The following is a 19,019-nucleotide window of genomic DNA, read 5'->3' as shown; positions in this document are numbered from 1 at the left end:
TGATCCTGATATTGGAGGAAAAAATTTCAGGTTTTCTCTATTGAGAATGATGTCGGCTGTAGGTTCACTATATATGATTTTATGACATTGAGGTACATCTCTTCTACATCCAATTTCCTTGAGTATTTTTTGTCATAAAAGGATGTTGAATCTTGTCAAATGCTTTTTCTGTGTCTATTGAGATAACTTGATTCTCCACTTCCTTTGGTTAATGTAGTATATTAAGGATATGCATACGCTGATTCAATTTTTCATCTTTGGAATACATCTCAGACAAACTTTCCTAAATTAGATTTGTATTAAGTCAGATCAAGGTGGATTAAAGACCTCAACAAAAGACCTGAATCCATAAGATACATAGAGGAAAATGTAGGCAGAAGCCCCCATTACATTGACGCTAAAAGCATCTTTAAGGATGAAACACCACTGACCAAGCAAGTGGAAACAAACATAAACAAATGGTATTACATTAAACTAAGAAGCTTCTGCACCTCAAAAGAAACAGTGACCAAAATACAGAGAAAGTCCATGGAATGAGAAAGAATATTTACCCAATACCCATCTGATAAGGGATTAATATCCAGGATATACAAGACGCTAGTAGAATTGTACAATAAAAAAAAGCCTCCAGCCCCATCAAAAAATGGGGACATTAAATGAACAGAAGCTTCCTCAAAAAAAAAATACAAATGGCCAAAAAGCTCATGAAAAAATGCTCTACATTGCTAATCATCAGGGAGATGCAAATCAAAACAATAATGAGTTATCATTTCACACCACAGAGACTGGCACACATTCAAAAGATCAAAAGCAACCAGTGCTGGCGTGGATGTGGGGAGAAAGGGATGCTCTTTCACTGTTGGTGGGAATGCCAACTACTCTAACCTTTTTTGGAAAACAATATGGGCATTCCTTCAAAAACTAGAAGGAATATGACCCTGCAATACAACTTCTGGGAATATATCCCGAGGGTGCAAAAAAGCACAGTGGAATGACTTCTCCATCTGTGTGTTCATTGCAGCACTGTTCACAATAGCCAGTATCTGGAAACAACCCGAGTGCCCAAGAACAGACAACTGGTTAAAGAAAGTTTGGTACATCTACATAATGGAATACTATGCAACTGTTAAGAGAAATGAAATCATGAAATTTGTTTATAAGTGGATGGTCATGGACAGTATTATGCTAAGTGAAATGAGTCAGAAAGAGAGGGACAGACATAGAAGGACTGCACTTATTTGTGGAGTATATGACAACATAATATGAGGTTGACACCTAGGGACAGTAGATACATGGGACAGGAAGACTGCTCCTTAGCTGGAAGCCTGCCGCATGAGCAAAGGGGAGAAGGCAGCTGGAACAGAGAAGGGATCACTAAGAAAATGATGGTCTGAGGAACCGGTTGGGATAGGAGATGTGTACTGAAAGTAGATAATGGACTAAACATGATAACTTCTCAGTATATGCATTGCAAACCATCACGGTCACGGTCATGGTCCTCCCGTTGTTCGTGGTTTTGCTCGAGCAGGCCCAGTAACGTCTCCATCATGAGACTTGTTGTTACTGTGTTTGCATATCGAGTACATCACGGATAGCTTGCCAGGCTCTGCCGTGATTGCAAACCATAATGCCCAAAAGTAGAGAGAGAGTATGGGGGAAATTGTCTGTCATAAATGCAGGGGGAGGGTTGGGAAGGGGGATTATACTGGGGACATTCATGGTGGAAAATGTGCACATGGAGGGGTGGATGTTTGATCATTGTTTGACTGAAACTCAAACGTGAAAGCTTTGTAACTGTATCTTATGGTGATTCAATAATAAAAAAAGAAAAACAAAACAAAAACTAGATTTGTATTATTCTCCTTTATTTCCTGAAAATTCAGAAAAAAATATTTTTTTCTCTTATTGTACTTTCAGGAGACTTCAACTTCTTGAAATCATTCCTTCCTTATTCTCACTTTACTCTGTTAGGCCATCTTCCTTCTCTTCAGTCTAGCTGTGTGCTTTCCTATATGTTTTATTTAATACCTCTGATTGTCACTAATTTCTGTTTTTTTACCTAAGAAAATTTTAATAGTTATTTACTATAAAATATTTTTATGAATAGTTTTAGTATTTTATACCTAAATTTAAATTCTTACATTGTTGCCTGTTTCATATGCATAGAATTTTTATTTTAATTAAACCACTGTGAGATACATAGTTACAAAGTTGTTCATGATTGAGTTTTGATCATGCAATGTTACAACACCTGTCCCTTCACTAGTATATATTTCCCACGACCAATATCCCAGTTTTCCTCCTTCCATCCCCTCACCCCAATTCTGCCTTTATGGAAGGCACTTCTCTCTCTCTCTCTCTCTCTCTCTCTCTCTCTCTCTCTCTCTCCCTTTCTCTCTCTCTTTCTCTCTCTTTCCTTTGTAGTTTTATAGTTTGCAGTACAAGCACTGAAAAGTTATCATGTATATCCCTTTACCTACTTTCAGCATTCAATTCTTGTCCAGAGCGATCATTTCCATCTATCATCATCATAGTGGACCCTTCTCTATATTAGCTTCCGTCTTCCCTACACTTGTGGCAAGCTCCCAACCGTGCATCTGTAGATCTTAAAGAAAGAAATGGAAAGTACACTATAGTCCACTGTGAACTTAATCTTTCCATCTGTGCCTGTTGAACAATCATGCTACAATACTGGTATTATTATGATCAAGAGTCCTTTACCATGAAATTTTAATTTGTCCCTTAATCTCAGCCCTGGTAATATCACAGACATATGTGACAGGACATTCCTATCGCTGGAACAAATTGCACTTGTGACAGTGCTATAATTCCTCCAATGTTTTCCCATGAATTGTCACCTAAATTTCCTTCATCGTTTCATTTTTTTCTGCAAACTTTCTCAATTCTCTGCATGTCATAACTAAGTGACATGTTTTTAAGATAAGATTTCTGTCAAACTTGTCATAATCACTTCATTTTGAAAGCATTTAAAGCATTTCTTCATGCAGAGATTTTCTTTTTGTCATTAGGGCTATTTTCTCCTGAGTGATGAGCCAGAGCTCAACAGGTTTATTCTAATTGTTTCAGCGGCACAGAGCATGAAAGAAAACAGAATTGAGTAGGTTTCCAGATCATCTGTGAGGAGGCTTCAGCGCTCCATGGTGTGGACCACGCCTCTCGTTGAGCCAAGAAGCTGCTACCTGCTGGCTGACTTTCTGGCATCGGTGCGGAGCTGGCATTTCAACCAAGTGAATAAGACACAAACACAACTCCTGTAGTGAGTTAGCAGCCTTTCCAAGAGATAAGAAGGGATAGAATGCAGATACTAAATGAAAAGTGAAAAACATAAGAGCTGAAAGCTGAAATTTGCCAAGCCAAAGCAAAAAAAGCCAGTGGGTTGGTGTAATGAAATTTCTAAAGCAGGATATATAGGGAGTTTGAGAATGTATAGCTGTCACTAGTTCTGTAGAATGGAAGTGTTCTTAGAGATAGATTCCAAAGGTAGATCATAGAGAGAACTCTGGAGACCCTAGGATTAATTATACTTACCTATTTATGTGGTACAGCTTCCTCAATTTATTATTCTCTATTCTGGGGTAGGGACAAGTACTTTTGCCACGCCAGCCAGTACTCAGGGGTTAGACCTGTCTCTATACTCAGGAGCAACTCTTGGTGATGCTTGGATGAAAATATGTGGTGCAAAGGATCAAAACAGGGTCAGCTGTATGCATGGCAAGCATCTTACCGCTGTACTATCTCTCTGGCCTTTTGCTGTATTTATTAATCCTTTCATTTTTCATCGGAAAAATACTAAACATTGCCAATAATGAATATGTACCAAGCTTTCTCTTTTTGCGAACGCTAGCCAATAATTGGGGTATATGTGATAACATGTGACCAAGACTCAAGAACTTTGAATGTTGACATCTCCTAAAATGCTCTCAGCATTCCCTTAAGTATAAAGTGAGAGCAACAAGGCAATGTTTGAATGTCTGAGAGGCCTGGCTAATGCACAATGCTCATGAACCAGACCAGCCTTTCCTCCTGAGCCCACTCAGGGTTTCAGAGTTCTTCACTATGGTTTTCCATTTAAATACCACTTAAATCTTTTCATTTCACTTCTGTTCCTCCCTTCTTCTATCAACAAGTTCCAGCTATCACTATTTTTAGCACTGGGTTATTGTCATTTTTTTTTGTTGCTAGGGAGAGGGTTTGGGTCACATATGGGGGTGCTCAGATGTGACCCCTTGGCGTACTCAGGGAACCATACATAGTACTGGGAATCAAACTGAGATTAGTTGCTCATTGTTTTAAATCTCTGCTCTAGCATGGGTTATTGTTAAAATTCTTCTACTTGTTAGCTGAGTCAGAAATAGTCAGAAAGATCTATTTAAATTTAGAATTGATATGTCATTTCCTCGATTAAAATCCTTCAATATTTTTTTTATATCACATAAATGAGTGCAGTCGTTCTATATCTGTCCCTCTCCTTCTGACTCATTTTACTCTGCATGATTCTTGAAAAACTAAAAATAGTATGAGACTAATATCCAAGGCAAGGAAAAATAGGGGCTAAGAGTACTGGTCCATGGTTGGAAGATTGCCGCAAGTATCTGTGGGGCAAAGGGCAGTTAGGGTAGAAAAGGGACCAATAAGACAATAACACAGTTAGAAATGATCACTCTGCACAAGAACTGAGTGTTGAAAGTAAGTAAGGGGATCTACATAATAAACTTTCAATAACTTTATTGCAAACCATAATGCCCAAAGGGGATGGGGGAGAAGGAGAGAGATGGGGAGGTGTGGTGGTGGGGGGGAGAGAGAGAGAGAGAGAGAGAGAGAGAGAGAGAGAGAGAGAGAGAGAGAGAGAGAGAGAGAGAGAGAGAGAGGAGAGAGAGAGACAGCCACAAGGAGGTGGGTTTGGGCAAGAGGGAAACTGGGGACATTAGTGGTGGGGAATGTACACTAGTGAAATGATGGGTCTTGGCACACTATATGACTAAAACCCAGTCATGAACAACTCTATAACTGTGTATCTCAGTGCAGTTCAATTAAAATAAAAATTCCAAATCATAATGTAAACTAGTGAAGGGTTAGGTGTTGGAACATTGTGTGACTGAAACTTAATCACAAATAACTTTGTAGCTGTATATAACACAGTGATTCGATAAAAGGGGAAAATAAAGAAAAATTATTTAATGATCCTTAAAAGATTTTAAACTGCTTGACATTAAGTGCCATTTTTTTTTACTTCATAGCTTGTTTTCAATACTTATGCTCCAGTTACCCTGGATTTCTTCCCATTCTTTCAATAAGAATTCTTTCCTATTCCTTCTTATGCCAGAGGCAGCCACTTCCCCCACTCCAAAGTTCTCTTTACTTCATCTCCCCAATTTTAATTTTGCCTTCTGTCATTCAGGTATCAGTTTAAATAGTACTTTCTTAGAATTAATTGGTAGAATAGATAAATACTGTATATATATCTCTATATAAAAAATTATGTGCTGCTTGTTCACAATAGCCAGAATCTGGAAACAACATAAAGGAGATATATCAAAAAGATATATCAAAAAGATACATATGGATAAAGAAACTATGATATACCTACACAATGGAATACTATACATCTGTTAGAAAAACTGAGGTCATGAAATTTGCCTGTAAATGGATAGACTTGGAGAGTATCATGCTGAGTGAAATGAGTCAGAAGAAGAGGAACAGATAAAGAATGACCACATTTATTTGTGGAATATAAAAAAAAGCAGTATGAAACTAATATTCAAGGCCAGGGAAAATGGGCCAGGAGGACTGGTCAGTGGTTGGTTAATGGTGTGGGAGATGGAGGGCAGTTAAGTTAGAGGAGGATCCATGATGACAACATTAGTTGGAAATGATCACTCTGGACAAGAACTGAGTGTTGAAAGCAGATAAAGGGATCTGTATCTTTCAGCATCTGTATCACAAACCATAATGCCTAAAGTGAGAGACAGAAAGAGAGAGAGAGAAGAGAGGCGCTTGCCTTAGAGATAAACTGGCCCGAGGGGTGGCTTGAAGGGGTTGTAGGGAAACCTGGCACACTTGTGCTGGAAAATTATACTGGAATAGGGATGTGTGTTGGAGCGTTGTACGACTGAAACAATCATGAACAATTTTGTAATCCTCTTTCTCATGGTAATTCAATAAAATAAGTAAATTGTATGCTGTATATTTTGTACATATGTAAATTCAATTTATTTCAAATTTTCACTTATACAATGGAGGCCAAATCTATGTAGCTATGAGTATATGTATATATCCCACCTTTTTTTTTGTTTTTTGTTGAAATTGTTATACATTTTCTAGCACAGCAACTGTGAGCTTCAGTGGTCATAGGGATAATGAAATGAAATGCCTGTTTTTTTTCTTTCCCTGTTTCAGTCCCCCCATTTTTTTTACTGTGTTTTGGAAGGACTTCAACCCATTTTTTCTTTATATCTCAGTATTCTGAAGATTTTATCTAGAGGACTGTAAATGCAAGTCTTGATTTCTTAATCAAGTCCAGGGATCACCTCTGGAACAAACTCCTTGTAATTCTTCTCAGTGTTTCAATATAGACTCAAACTGTAATAGTCATAAAATCTGCTTTGTTGATCATTTTATCCCTTGGAACTAATCAGCAACAAACATTATCTTAATATTTGTTAAATAAATTAATGAGCATAATATCCCAGAAAACTGTACAATTGAATTCAGTAAATTCAATTGAGATCTTTTTACTCTGTGCTTTTCTGGTGTGTTTAAAGTTTGTTTAGATTTACAGCCTAGAGTACTCTGGATTTGCCCTGTGTTGAACCAGTATCCCATCTATAGATGTCCAGAGAAACTATGTAGGACCTTTGGGGAGTGAAATGCACACTAGTTTCATGGAGAGAAAAATAAGAAAATGGGCTTTACATCATATGGAGGAGAAAAAAAATTATCGTTCCTTATGAAAGAGCAAAGAAGAAGAAATGGTGGTTGAGCTTCCAAACTTAAAATCTGAAAGAAAGTATTCTTACCTGGCTTGTATGTTATATCTAGAATCCATGAATCTTAGAGTTGGAAGGACTTTAACCCATTTTTCATTTATCTCTCAGTATTCTGAAGATTTTATCTAGAGGACTGGAAATGCTTTCTTAAATGACATTTTCCTCATGGAAATCTTTTACCAATTCTAAACAATATATTCTTTCTGGGAAATATTACTGTTTGGATCTTGATTTATAATGACAAGGAATAAAAGACAAAAATGTTGACCACAGTGGTTTAACTTTCAGTTAAAATATAATTTTCTCTAAGTCATACTATTATTATTTTATCTAATGTGTAGCAATTGCAATAACATCTTTACCATGTCTTCCTATTTTAAAATTAGGGTATGTGAATCCTTCCTTCCAAGAAAGCTTATTGCATATTCCATTTATTTTGTGTCTACACATTAATCAGTGTGATGTTAGTCGATATATCACATTGTTGCAGCTGATTAAAGTTCTACAGGAGTCTAATTTTCACAAGAGTACTAGCTAATAAAGAATATACTTGTGAACTTGAGAAGTTGTCTTTAGATTCATAGGGAGACTATTTCCTGTGACCAAAACCACTGATAACATCAGTCAGGTGGGCAATGATAACACATAATTATGCAACTCCAATTGCATGCCAGATATTATACTCAGTGTATTAAAGGAGTTTTTTTTTTTAAAGTAAGAACATGCTCTTCTGCTCCAGGAATTTAGACTTGGAAGCATCCCAGATAAGTGTATGAATCATGGTAAATGTTTGAGGGAGATCTGGAATCAGGGAATAGATGGTAATTATGAGTCTTTAAAGGAAGCAGCAAGGGAAAAATTTAAAGAGAAGATGACATGTTATTTGGAACATAAAGTATCAGTATGAGGTTAATAGCATAGAAGAATGGAAAGCTTTTGCAGGCATGATAAAAAATAAGTTGTGCAAAGATACAAAAGTACAAATACAAGTGACATTTTTTGCCATGGTAAGTGGAATGACCAAAGTAAACACAGACCATAGCTTCTGGAGCATTGAATTAGTTTTCTCTCACTTCTGAGTTAGTGGGGCAAAAGAAGTAGTTATTTCTACCACCAATTCTTAGGTATGATTTTTTTTCATTTCATCATTTCATTTCATCATCCTGTTAATCGTCGATTGCCTCGAGCAGGCCCCAGTAACGTCTCTTTCATCCTAGCCCTGAGATTATATTCACGGCTCTTTAGGAGAATGAGACCCATCATTGTTACTGGTATTTGGCATATTTGGTACGCCACGGGGAGTTTGCCAGACTCTGCCCTGTGGGCAGGCTACATTCGGATAGCCTGCAAGTTTGTCCAAAGTAGGAATGAGGTAGTAAGATGTCATAATAAGATGGTTCCGGGAGCTGGTTTTTATAGTCTCTGAGTCTTGGCCGCTGATGGGATTACACGGCGCCAGGGGGCCAGTTGGAGGGTGTGACCCCCGCCTACTGGAATTTGGAGGATCTGGGTGGAGGATGCTCGGCCCCAATCCGAGTAGGCTTGGAGATCTCGGCCCCGGAACCCACATGGCTTTGTCCCTCTGCCGGTACCTTCAGGTGTGCGGAGAGTGGTCTCAGCATGGTGGTGGCTGGTCCCGGGACCATGCTGAGACCACTCTCCGCACACATGAAGGTACTGGCAGAGGGACAATGCCACGCGGGTTCCGGGGCCGAGACCTCCAAGCCTACTCGAATTGGAGTCGAGCATCTTCCACCCAGATCCTCCAAATTCCAGTAGGCGGGGGTCACACCCACCACCTGGCCCCCTGGCGCCGTGTAATCCCATCAGCGGCCAAGACTCAGAGACTATAAAATCCAGATCCCGGACGAGAAAAGTGCAGTCTCTGCCCCCGTGCCTGGGTGTTCCTTCCCGGAGTCCCTTGGAGGGGAGCGGGTTGAGCTTTCCTCCCCACCCCGACCAGGGCTACGGCAGCCGAAGGTATGATAGCAATTCGTTTAATTTCTTCTATAATTCACAAGCTTAATATATTTTATTAAAAATGATCTTCTGTCTTTGTTGGGGTTCGAGGAAGGATATCTGGAAGTGCTTTGGGCTTTCTCTTGATTCAGTGCTTGGGAGTTGATTCTAAAGTTGCTCAGTTAACCATGCAGTGCTGGGGATTGAATTTGAGCTCCTGCATGCAAAGCTTGTACTCTAATACTTTATACTGTCCCCCTGGCACCAAGGCCTTACATCTAATTTTCTTAGTTTTTGCTTTTTGGGCCACACCCAGCAATGCTCACAGGTTATTTCTTGTTTTGCACTCAGGAATTACTCTTGCCGGTGCTCAGGGTATCGTATGGATGCTGGGGATTAAGCCCAGGTGGGCTCCATGGAAGGTAAGTGCCCTACCTGCTGTACGGCTCAAGCCCCTTACATCTTAAATGGAGTGTCTAGCAAGTAAGGAAGTCTTGAAAGGAGAACACTAAAGAGCTGCTTGTTTGATTGGCCACGTGATCATTCTCTTGAGAAATGCATTACCACCTACACACCAAAACTAAACAGAGAATCATTTTGTCCTAATGATTTCAATACTATTTTGAATAAGCTGATTAATGAGCATATTAGAGGCCAGCAAGAATGTTGAGCTTCTTTTATGTATTTGTGACTTTTATTTTAATGAAAAAGGAGGGATTTTTAACAGATAATGGGCTCTGAAAGAATGGCTTTATGTTATCTACCCTAAAATATTTTAATAATAAAAGGCCTAAGAATTTTGTATAAGACACAAATTCATTTGGTGTTCTAAAGGCATATTTTCCAAGTTCCTTATCTCAGGAGATTAACTACTAAATTAAACTACTTAAGCTGAGTTATTTTGATGAGTGCTTTACTGAGATTTTAATGGCTTGGTGGGCGTTTGGTGACACTAACCTTAAAAATTTTCCAGACTACAATTACCTCAGCAATACCATAGTGCAGAACTTTGGAATCCTAGTAGTCATTTTTCCTGTGCATATGAGACCAAGAACTCTTTTCTGAAGAAGGGAAGTCTTGTTCTTGATCTCTTGTTGAGAATGCCCCCCTCACTCCCCAAAACTTATCTCTATGAATGGTGTGTCTTTATCAGGAGTGTTTTCAATAATGGTATTTATCTTTCATTACCATATGTTGTTCTATCCCTAACTGGTCTGATTACAAAATCATATGTATTTGACCTTCATTGGCAACAAGAGCATAGTTACACTTTAGGTCCTATTCGCAAATATTGAGCTTGGTGATAAATAATTAGCAAAACCTCAGTTATGAGTTACTATTTTTATTTATGGAGAATTGACTGAAAATTTTTTAGTATAGGTCTTTCTTCTAGCTAGTCTAAATTCAGTTCTTAAGCTATTCAGAATCAAGCTCTAAGAGGTGGGCTATGAAATTTTCGTATTTCCATTGAGGGCCTTGAAGGAACACCTGACCCTGATTTTACACAGTGGAAAGGTTGATGTAGATAGGACATGGTTCAACACAATCCTGAATGTCCTTATTATGAGGATCCGTGGGAGAATTCTTTTCTCCTAAGCAGTTACTATGCTGGAAGCATATAGATATTAAATTACCTAATTGTGTTTTCCTCATTGCACAATCTGCTAAGAAACTCAGAGCCAAAAGGATAAGCCAGCTAAGCAAAGAACAGTATGTATATTTTGTATATGATTTGTATATTATTTTTCTATGACCATATAAATTAAAATATATGTGTGAAATACAATATTAAATTATAATCCGATAACTGTGAATTAGTAAATTCATAGTGTTGTGCAACCACTGCTTTATAGAGTTACAAAATACTTCTATACTTCTATTACTACAAAGAAGTAATCTGATTTATCTATTTATTTATTTTAAGTTGTTCATGATTAGATTTATCATACAGTAGTTCAACACCCATCCCTCCACTAGTGTGCATTTCCCAGTACCAATATCCCCAAGTTCCCTCAAATCACCCCCCTCTCCCCCAGCTGCCTCATTGACAGGTGCTTTTCTCTCTCTCTCTCTCTCTCTCTCTCTCTCTCTCTCTCTCTCTCTCTCTCTGTCTCTCTCTCTCCTTTTGGGCGTTGTAGTTTGCAATGTTGATACTGAAAGGTTATCAAGAATATCCCTTTACCTAATTTTAACACTCAGTTCTTGTCCAGCATGATCATTCCCAGTTATTATTGTCATACTGGCCTCTTCTCTGTCTATCTTACCCTCAGTCCCATACATGTAGTTAGATCCAACCAATGACCAGCTCTCTAACCCCTGTTTTCCCAGGCCATGGATATTAATCTTCTAATATATACCACAATTTATATACCACAAATGAATGCAGTCATTCTATATTTGTCCCTCTCCTTCTGAATCATTTCACTCAGTATGATACTAGCCAAGTCCATCCATTTATAGACAAATTTCATGACTTCATTTATCCTAACAGCTGCACAGTCTTCCATTCTGTAGATGTGCCATAGTTTCTTGATTCATTCGTCTGTTCTTGGGTACTCAGGTTGTTTCCAGATTCTGGCTATAGTGAATAGTGCTGCAGTGAACTTAGGAGTGCAGATGGTATTTCTGTTGTGTTTTTGGGCCCCCAGGGTATATTCCCAGGAATGGTATTGCTGGGTCAAATGGGAGTTCAATTTTCAGTTTTTTGAAAAATGTCCATATTGTTTTCCAAAAAGGCTTGATCAGTCGGCGTTCCCACCAACAATGAAGGAGAGTCCCTTTCTCCACACATCTATGCCAATACTGGTTACTTTTGTTCTTTTGGATGGATGCGTGTCAGTCTCTGTGTTGTGAAATGATATCTCACTGTTGTTTTGATCTGCATCTCCCTGATGATTAGTGATAAAGAACATTTTTTTCACGTGCTTTTTGGCCATTCAAATTTCTTCTCTGAGAAAGTTTCTGTTCATTTTATCGCCCAATTTTCTTATGGAATTGTATTTTTTCTTGTAGAGTTCAACTAGTGCCTTGTATATCTTTGATATTAACCCCTTATCTGAAGGGTATTGGGTGAATATCCTTTCCCATTCCATAGGCTCTCTTGGTATCCTGGTCACTGATTCTTTTGAGGTGCAGAAACTTCTTAGTTTAAGATAGTCCCATTTTTTTAAAATCTCTGTTTCTACTTTGTTGGTCAGTGGCATGTCATCTTTGAAGATCCCTATAGTTTCAATGTCGTGGAGGGTTTTGCCAACCTTTTCTTCAATGGATTCTTTATGGATTCTGGTTTGATGTTGAGGTCTTTAATCCATTTTAATCTGATTTTTGTACATGGTGTTAAGTAGAAGTCTGATCCCAGTTTTTTGCACACAGCCGTCCAGTTTTGCCAGCACCACTTGTTAAAGAGGCTTTCCTTGCTTCACTTCATATTTCTTGCTCCCTTATCAAAGATTAAATGATGATATATTTGAGGGTGTGTGTAAGGATATTCAATCTAATTTATTTTTATTTATCTATTTTACCATTAAAAATTCTTTAATATAAAATTATATTGTATTTTACATATGTCTATAAGACATCATTATTTTAAATAAGAATTGACTTTAATAAAGTATTAAAAATATGGTAGTACAGCCCAGTAGAAGAGAAGGAAGGATATTGTTGGGGGATATAAGAAGCAAGGAGGAAGCATTTTGTGGAAGGATTTTGTGGAAGCATTTTGTGGAAGAAGGAACTTCAAGAAGGGTCAGACTGGTTAAGAGCCACAGGCCAGAAATGTCAGGTAAGAGGAAGCTAAGCATGAACCTATTAAATTGATTCACCAGGAAGTCATCTGTGAGTTTGTGTGAAAATTGTGCCAGTATAACAAGTCTCACAGTAGAGATGTTACTGGTGCCCACTTGAGCAAATAGATGAACAATGGGAGGACAGTGCTACAGTACTACAGTAATATGTGGCTAGAGGTGGAACCTTCTGGTGATTAGGAGATGCTAAACACTGAAGACCTTCAAATTGACTCCATAGTGAAACAAAGAGGGAAGAGATTGAGGTCTGAGAAAGTTTGGATAGGTGTGTTTCAAAGGATGGAGTGGTATAAGTCAAATGCAATAGGTAGAAAAAAGCATAATTTTAGGTCCTAGTCTACCTTTTGTAACCAGCTCTGATAGGACCTTGAGCAAGGCATTTCATTTCTCCAGTGTTTTTTTCTTTTAATCTGTGAAACAAGAGATTAACCAGATGATGTCTAAGATAATCAAAACAGTAAAGTATTGTGAACATATAATCATATTGTTGGCTCCTTGCCTTATGTCTTTGGGATATCTTAGATCAGTGATTCATAACCAAGGGTCATATAGGCCCATTGTTGGTCCCCAGGATATTCCAAGGGGGTCAAGGTGAAAATTACACAAATGGAGGGACCAAACTGTAGAATATGATGCTATACAGGAAGGGACCAACCTAAGAAGGGGGCCATGATTGGAAAAAGATTGAGATACACTGGTTTAGACAGATCTTTAGGCACTTCTTAATGCTTAGAGGTCAATAGGGTCTTGATGATTTTGGACTGGGGAGCTGTCCTATTCATTTGAACATTAGTTCAACCTTAAACTTTCCTGATTTGAATGACCTATCTATTTCTTTCCTAACTAGTTTATTAGCTGAGGAAATCTGTTTGGGTTGTGTAAGGGGAATCCAAATGTCTGGGCTCTGCTTGATAACTTATACTGGAAAACTATACTGGAAAGAGAATGCTGACTTCATCTACATTTATTCTTGGTGCAAAGTGATCTCCAGAGGTTCATGAAATATAACACAGGAGGGACAGGAAAAACAGAAGTGAAGAAATGAACTCTGTAAAACTTACATTAAAACAATTGAGTCTAAGAATTCATACTCATTAGTCTCTTAGAATGAGGAAAACCCAGTACTGTGCAATCACCAACTCAGTTAAATGAATAGACCCCACATCCAAGGATTAGTCTTCCTCTAGTGCTCTGCTAATCTTTTGGAAGTATAAAGCTGTGACAAAGATTTCTGATTGCTGGTTCTTCTCCTCTATTATTTCACAAGGGACTCCTTCACTTTCAATTTTTTTTTTAGAACCAAAAGACAGGAGGTCACTTGCAGTGAGCCACATGTCTTCATGCTCTTTCCTAAAGATGGCCATAAGTCACACCTCTGTGGAACTTAAAGTGTAGACAGAAGAAGACAAAATCCACCTCTTCATTACATGCATTATTATAAAGGCAAAAGTGTAAGTTTCGACAACTCTTTAGGACAGTTTCAATCTTTTTCCGAAGAGGCTCAACTGTACCTCATGGTGTCTCACTAATAAAAAAAAAAGTATCTTACTTTAGACCCCTGAAATGGTTCCAGGGCTCAGGAAGTGCCCAGGCAAAGTGGAAGACCATAAGCTTATCCCACTGTTGGGCATGGACCGAGGTCATCCTTATAGTCCCAGGGTCTGGGGTTCCTTGCTAGGGGAAAAAACACAGTCCTATTTCAAAACTACTTTTGGTGTTTATAAGAAATGTCAAATAAAGAAGCATGAACAGGGGTTAGGTTTAGTTTGAAGAACTGCTGACTGAATCAATTAGCTATATATATATTTTTTTCAAGTTTAGATTTTTATGAAAAAGTATTGTCAGGAGTTGCTTGTATTGGCCATGTTTTGGGCAGTCTTTCAAATAAAGTCATGTCAATCAGCAAGACAGATGAATTCCCTTTCTTCTCTAATTTCCTTTAGAAATCTTTTAAATAGTGTTGCAGATTATCTTGAAAATCCAATGGTACAATAGTATGTGCCAATCAAAGCCTCAGTTATTTATTTTTTTTGAAGGGGTATGGGGTGCAGTGGGAGTGGAGGGACAAATCCAGTAGTACTGGAGGCTACTCTTTACTTTGTGCTCCAGGGTAGTTTCTGGATTTTTGGGAACTATGCAAAACTTGAGCTGATCCTGTTTAGGTAGCTCTTCCAAAGCTTCAGTACTTTTATTTTTTAATTTTTTAATTTTAATTTTTTAAATTTTGTAAAGTAGTTCAAAATATTTGATTACAATTAATATTCAATCACTAATCTTGCCACCATTATACTTTCCTACCACCATATTTCAGATGTTTCCATTCTAAAACCCCAACCTCTGCCCCAAAGAAGAACCAAAATAATTTATTTTATATTTTTTGCTATGAAAAACCACTGAAAATGATACAAAAAATTTCCTTTAGAGGAAAGAGTGTGAAGTTTGTTAAATTTCACCAAGGGGCCATTAAACCTTACTATAAGAGATCACTAATATGTGAAAGGTTGAACTTTGTGTGCATATATTTATATATGTATGTATGTATATATATATATGCATATGTGTGTGCATCTGCAAAAAAATATTTCCCTCTGACTGGTTGCCTCTTACTTTGAGCCCCATCAGATGTGCTGTGGTATTCTTGGAGTGTGAGTAGGGTGTGGCAGTCTCCTGCCCCCGCGCCTGACTGTCCTCGCCGCCAGGCCCCTTGGAGGGGAGCGGGTTGAGTTTTCCTCCCTGCCCCGACCAGGGCTCCAGCAGCCGAAGACCTCCAGGACCAGCCACCACCATGCTGAGACCACTCTCCGCACACATGAAGGTACTGACAGAGGGACACAGCCACGCGGGTTCCGGGGCCGAGATCTCCAAGCCTACTCGGATTTGGGCAGAGCATCCTCCACCCAGATCCTCCAAATTCCAGTAGGCGGGGGTCACACCCACCAACTGGCCCCCTGGCGCCGTGTAATCCCATCAGCGGCCAAGACTCAGAGACTATAAAAACCAGCTCCCGGAACCGCGCGGCCGCGACATCTTATTATGACATCTTATTATCTCTTTCTTACTTTGGACAACCTGGCAGGCTACCGATTGTAGCCTGCCCACATGGCAGAGTCTGGCAAACTCCCCGTGGCGTACCCAATATGCCAAATACCAGTAACAATGATGGGTCTCATTCTCCTAAAGAGCCTTGAATATAATCTCAGGACTAGGATGAAGGAGACGTTACTGGGGCCTGCTCGAGGCAATCGACGATTAACAGGATGATTTGTGATTTGTGATTTTGTGAGTAGGGTGTGTGGAATGAAGTGTCACATGGTCCAGGAATAGATTCACTTGTGGGTGAGGTTGGCCCAAGCAATAATTTTCAGTTCTTAAGGTTATTCTCTCTCTCTCTCTCTCTCTCTCTCTCTCTCTTTTCAAGTTATTGTTTTTTTAATTGTTTAATTTTTATTAGTGAAACACCATGAGGTACAGTTGTAGACTTACAAATTTTTGTGCTTGGGTTTCAATTATACAATGATCAAATACCCATCCCTCCACCAGTGCCCATTTCCCACCACCATGGATCCCAGTATCCCTCCCACCTCTCATGCCCCCCCATCCCACCCTGCCTCTGTGGCAGGGCATTCCCTTTTGTTCTCTCTCTCCTTTGGGGTGTTGTGGTTTGTAAAAGAGGCATTGAGTGGCAATAATCAAGTTATTCTTTAATTAAAAGAAGGTATTCTATATGCAATGGTATTTTCTTGTATTTTTTTAAAAAATAAAACATTGATACACATGAGAGAAGTGTAAGTAGTGAATGCTTAACTATGATCACATTTACTAATTCAATAACTTACAAAATATCATATATATCCTGATACCAGGCTTTATGTTTTTAATTTGTGCCATAAATCTGTACAGAGGGGAGCAGAAGCGTTTTAAAGGATACAGAACTGATAATATATATTGTATTCAGTTCTTTGAGCCACAATAATCAGAGTTTAAACTTCATTGTTTCCCTAGTCAATTATGGGCTCCAAACTGGATTCTTATTATTGAGCTTTCAGGCATAATGACCCGTTCCCAATTCCAACTGACTTTGGAACGAAGGAATAAATTAGTTTCTCTGCTTTATTTCTGACTTAGGTTGGCTTTGTGCAGAAGTTAGTTTTCATAGGGAATTTCACATCACTAATGACATTTAAGAAATTAAGTTAATGTATACTTTCATCATTTTAATGTGATTTTGTTTTTCTAATTTGATTTTGAGATTTATAATTTGTGTCTGCTGATCAAATCATTGCTTGTCTCCTTATCTTCCATAGTGACTTTGATTTGAGTTTTTAATCCCAGTAGGCACATTTAAATGAGACACCATTTAAAAATGTCATTAGTTTATCCTGTGTCTCTGTGTAAAAATTGTTGATAAAAGATCATCACATTCATTAATGGGGGAAAATATACCCTATTTCAGAGCAAAAGAAACATGAATTATCCACCTCTTTTTTCTTTGACACTCATTTATTTATACATGATGTGAACATTCAAGAGAGAAAGAATTTTTATGAAATTTATACAGGCATTCAATGTACTGCTTTTTATGCAAAATATTTCTGCTTACATGTTGATTTGCAGCTTTGAAAAATAGCATAAAAGATACCATTAGATTATTTTTTCCAAAAACTGCCATTAGATTTTGAATAGAAATTGTGAAAATTGTATGAATCTAGGTACTAAACTTCATTAAACATGTCTAATGAAGATTTGAGTCTCAGTTCAAAGATTATAGGTATTTTGGTCTTAAACTCTTTGAGTTCTTTTTATTTCTTCCCAAAAGGAAACAAATATTTACTCATGCATCTTATATTTGGGGTAGTGTTGGTGTCAGGGCATTTTTAGAAAAGTGATTTGCAAATGTATTTCTCATCTTTTGAATAGCATTATATGATTATTCTATTCCTGAAGGCAATTTATCTGAGACTGACCCCTGGAACTGGTGTTTTGTTGACTGATTGTTTTCCCATTGCTTTAATCAGTAAGCTTTGAGGGAATGAATAACAGGATTCAAATGAAAAAAGTTGCAAGAAAAGCCAACACCTGTTTACTGAATGGGTGTTCTGCACCAGACATTTTGCATACATTCCCATTTAATCTTTATGGCAACACAATCCCCTATTACAGTTAAGGGAATGCACAGAGTAAAGCAATGCTGGCAATTGGATCGTGGCAGAACCATGATTCAGGCCCTACCTAGCCAGATCTTTAGCCTGAGTTCATTTCACCGTGCCACCATCTGCTCGTGACTGATAAAGGCCATTTGGTTGCCAAGCTGACAAAAGATTTGTCAAAAACTTGACAAATTGGGCTGGTGAGATTGTAAAGTAAAGTAAAGGCCCTCCCGTTGATCATCGATTTGCTCAAGAGGGCCCAGTAACGCCTCCATTGGAGACTTTGTTGTTACTGTGTCTGGCATATCAAATACATCACAGGTAGCTTGCCAGGCCCTGCCGTGCAGGCGAGATACTCTCGGTAGCTTGCCGGGCTCTCCGAGAGGGGCGGAGGAATCGAACTCGGGTCGGCCATGTTGGCTGCGTGCAAGGCAAACGCCCTACCGCTGTGCTATCGCTCCAGCCAGGTGAGATAGTAGAGCAGGTAAAGTGCTTGCCTTGCACACAGCCAACCTTGCACGAACCTGATCCTCAGCCCTGACAGTGATCCTTGAGCACAGAGCCAAGAGCAAACCCTGAGCACAGCTGGGTGTGGTCCCCAAACAAAACACCAAAAACAAAGCCGAAAACTTGAAATATCTTCAGGTACATCATATATGAATGTAGTTTAAAGCTATGTTCCGTTTTCTCATTTTATTATAAATAATAATTGCTGACAAAGAAACTCAACACATGGGGTGGAATATGGAATGAAAGTTGGCCTGGACTTTGAACTCATGTGACTTTCATCCCTTGATGTAACCTGATTGAAATAGACAATGGTACAACTCTCCTTCTGTGGGCCAAAGGAGAAACTCCACCTACCTCTTTGGGGCTTCTTGGTGTGGGCAGACATGTCCATCTGTATGAGCTACTTCAGCCTCTCTCGGTCTTTTATCTGCAGTAGTTTTTAGTCCAGGAATCTCCAAGAGAGGCTTTTCTAGAGGGATTTCTCGAGGAAAGACTAATTTTGTGAAGTTCAAAGTAATTTTAGGGGATATGGTGCTGCCAACAGGACAGCCTGTACCTATGGGGTGAGTACATCAGCAACCTGATGGTGCCTT

General features: G+C 38.7%; 1 protein-coding gene across 1 annotated transcript in view; it reads right to left on the bottom strand.

The window, feature by feature from the left end:
- IMPG1 (interphotoreceptor matrix proteoglycan 1) overlaps positions 1-19,019 on the bottom strand; it is a 139,595-nt gene that overhangs the window by 40,472 nt on the left and 80,104 nt on the right. The window contains 2 exon segments of the mRNA XM_056109950.1: positions 11,578-11,619; positions 13,906-14,119. Coding sequence (XP_055965925.1) covers positions 11,578-11,619; positions 13,906-14,119 — 256 coding nt within the window.

This window comes from Sorex fumeus, unplaced genomic scaffold (genome assembly GCF_029834395.1).
Source record: "Sorex fumeus unplaced genomic scaffold, SorFum_2.1 ptg000008l, whole genome shotgun sequence".
Taxonomy (NCBI): Eukaryota; Metazoa; Chordata; class Mammalia; order Eulipotyphla; family Soricidae; genus Sorex; species Sorex fumeus.
This window is presented reverse-complemented; position numbering and strand designations above follow the sequence as displayed.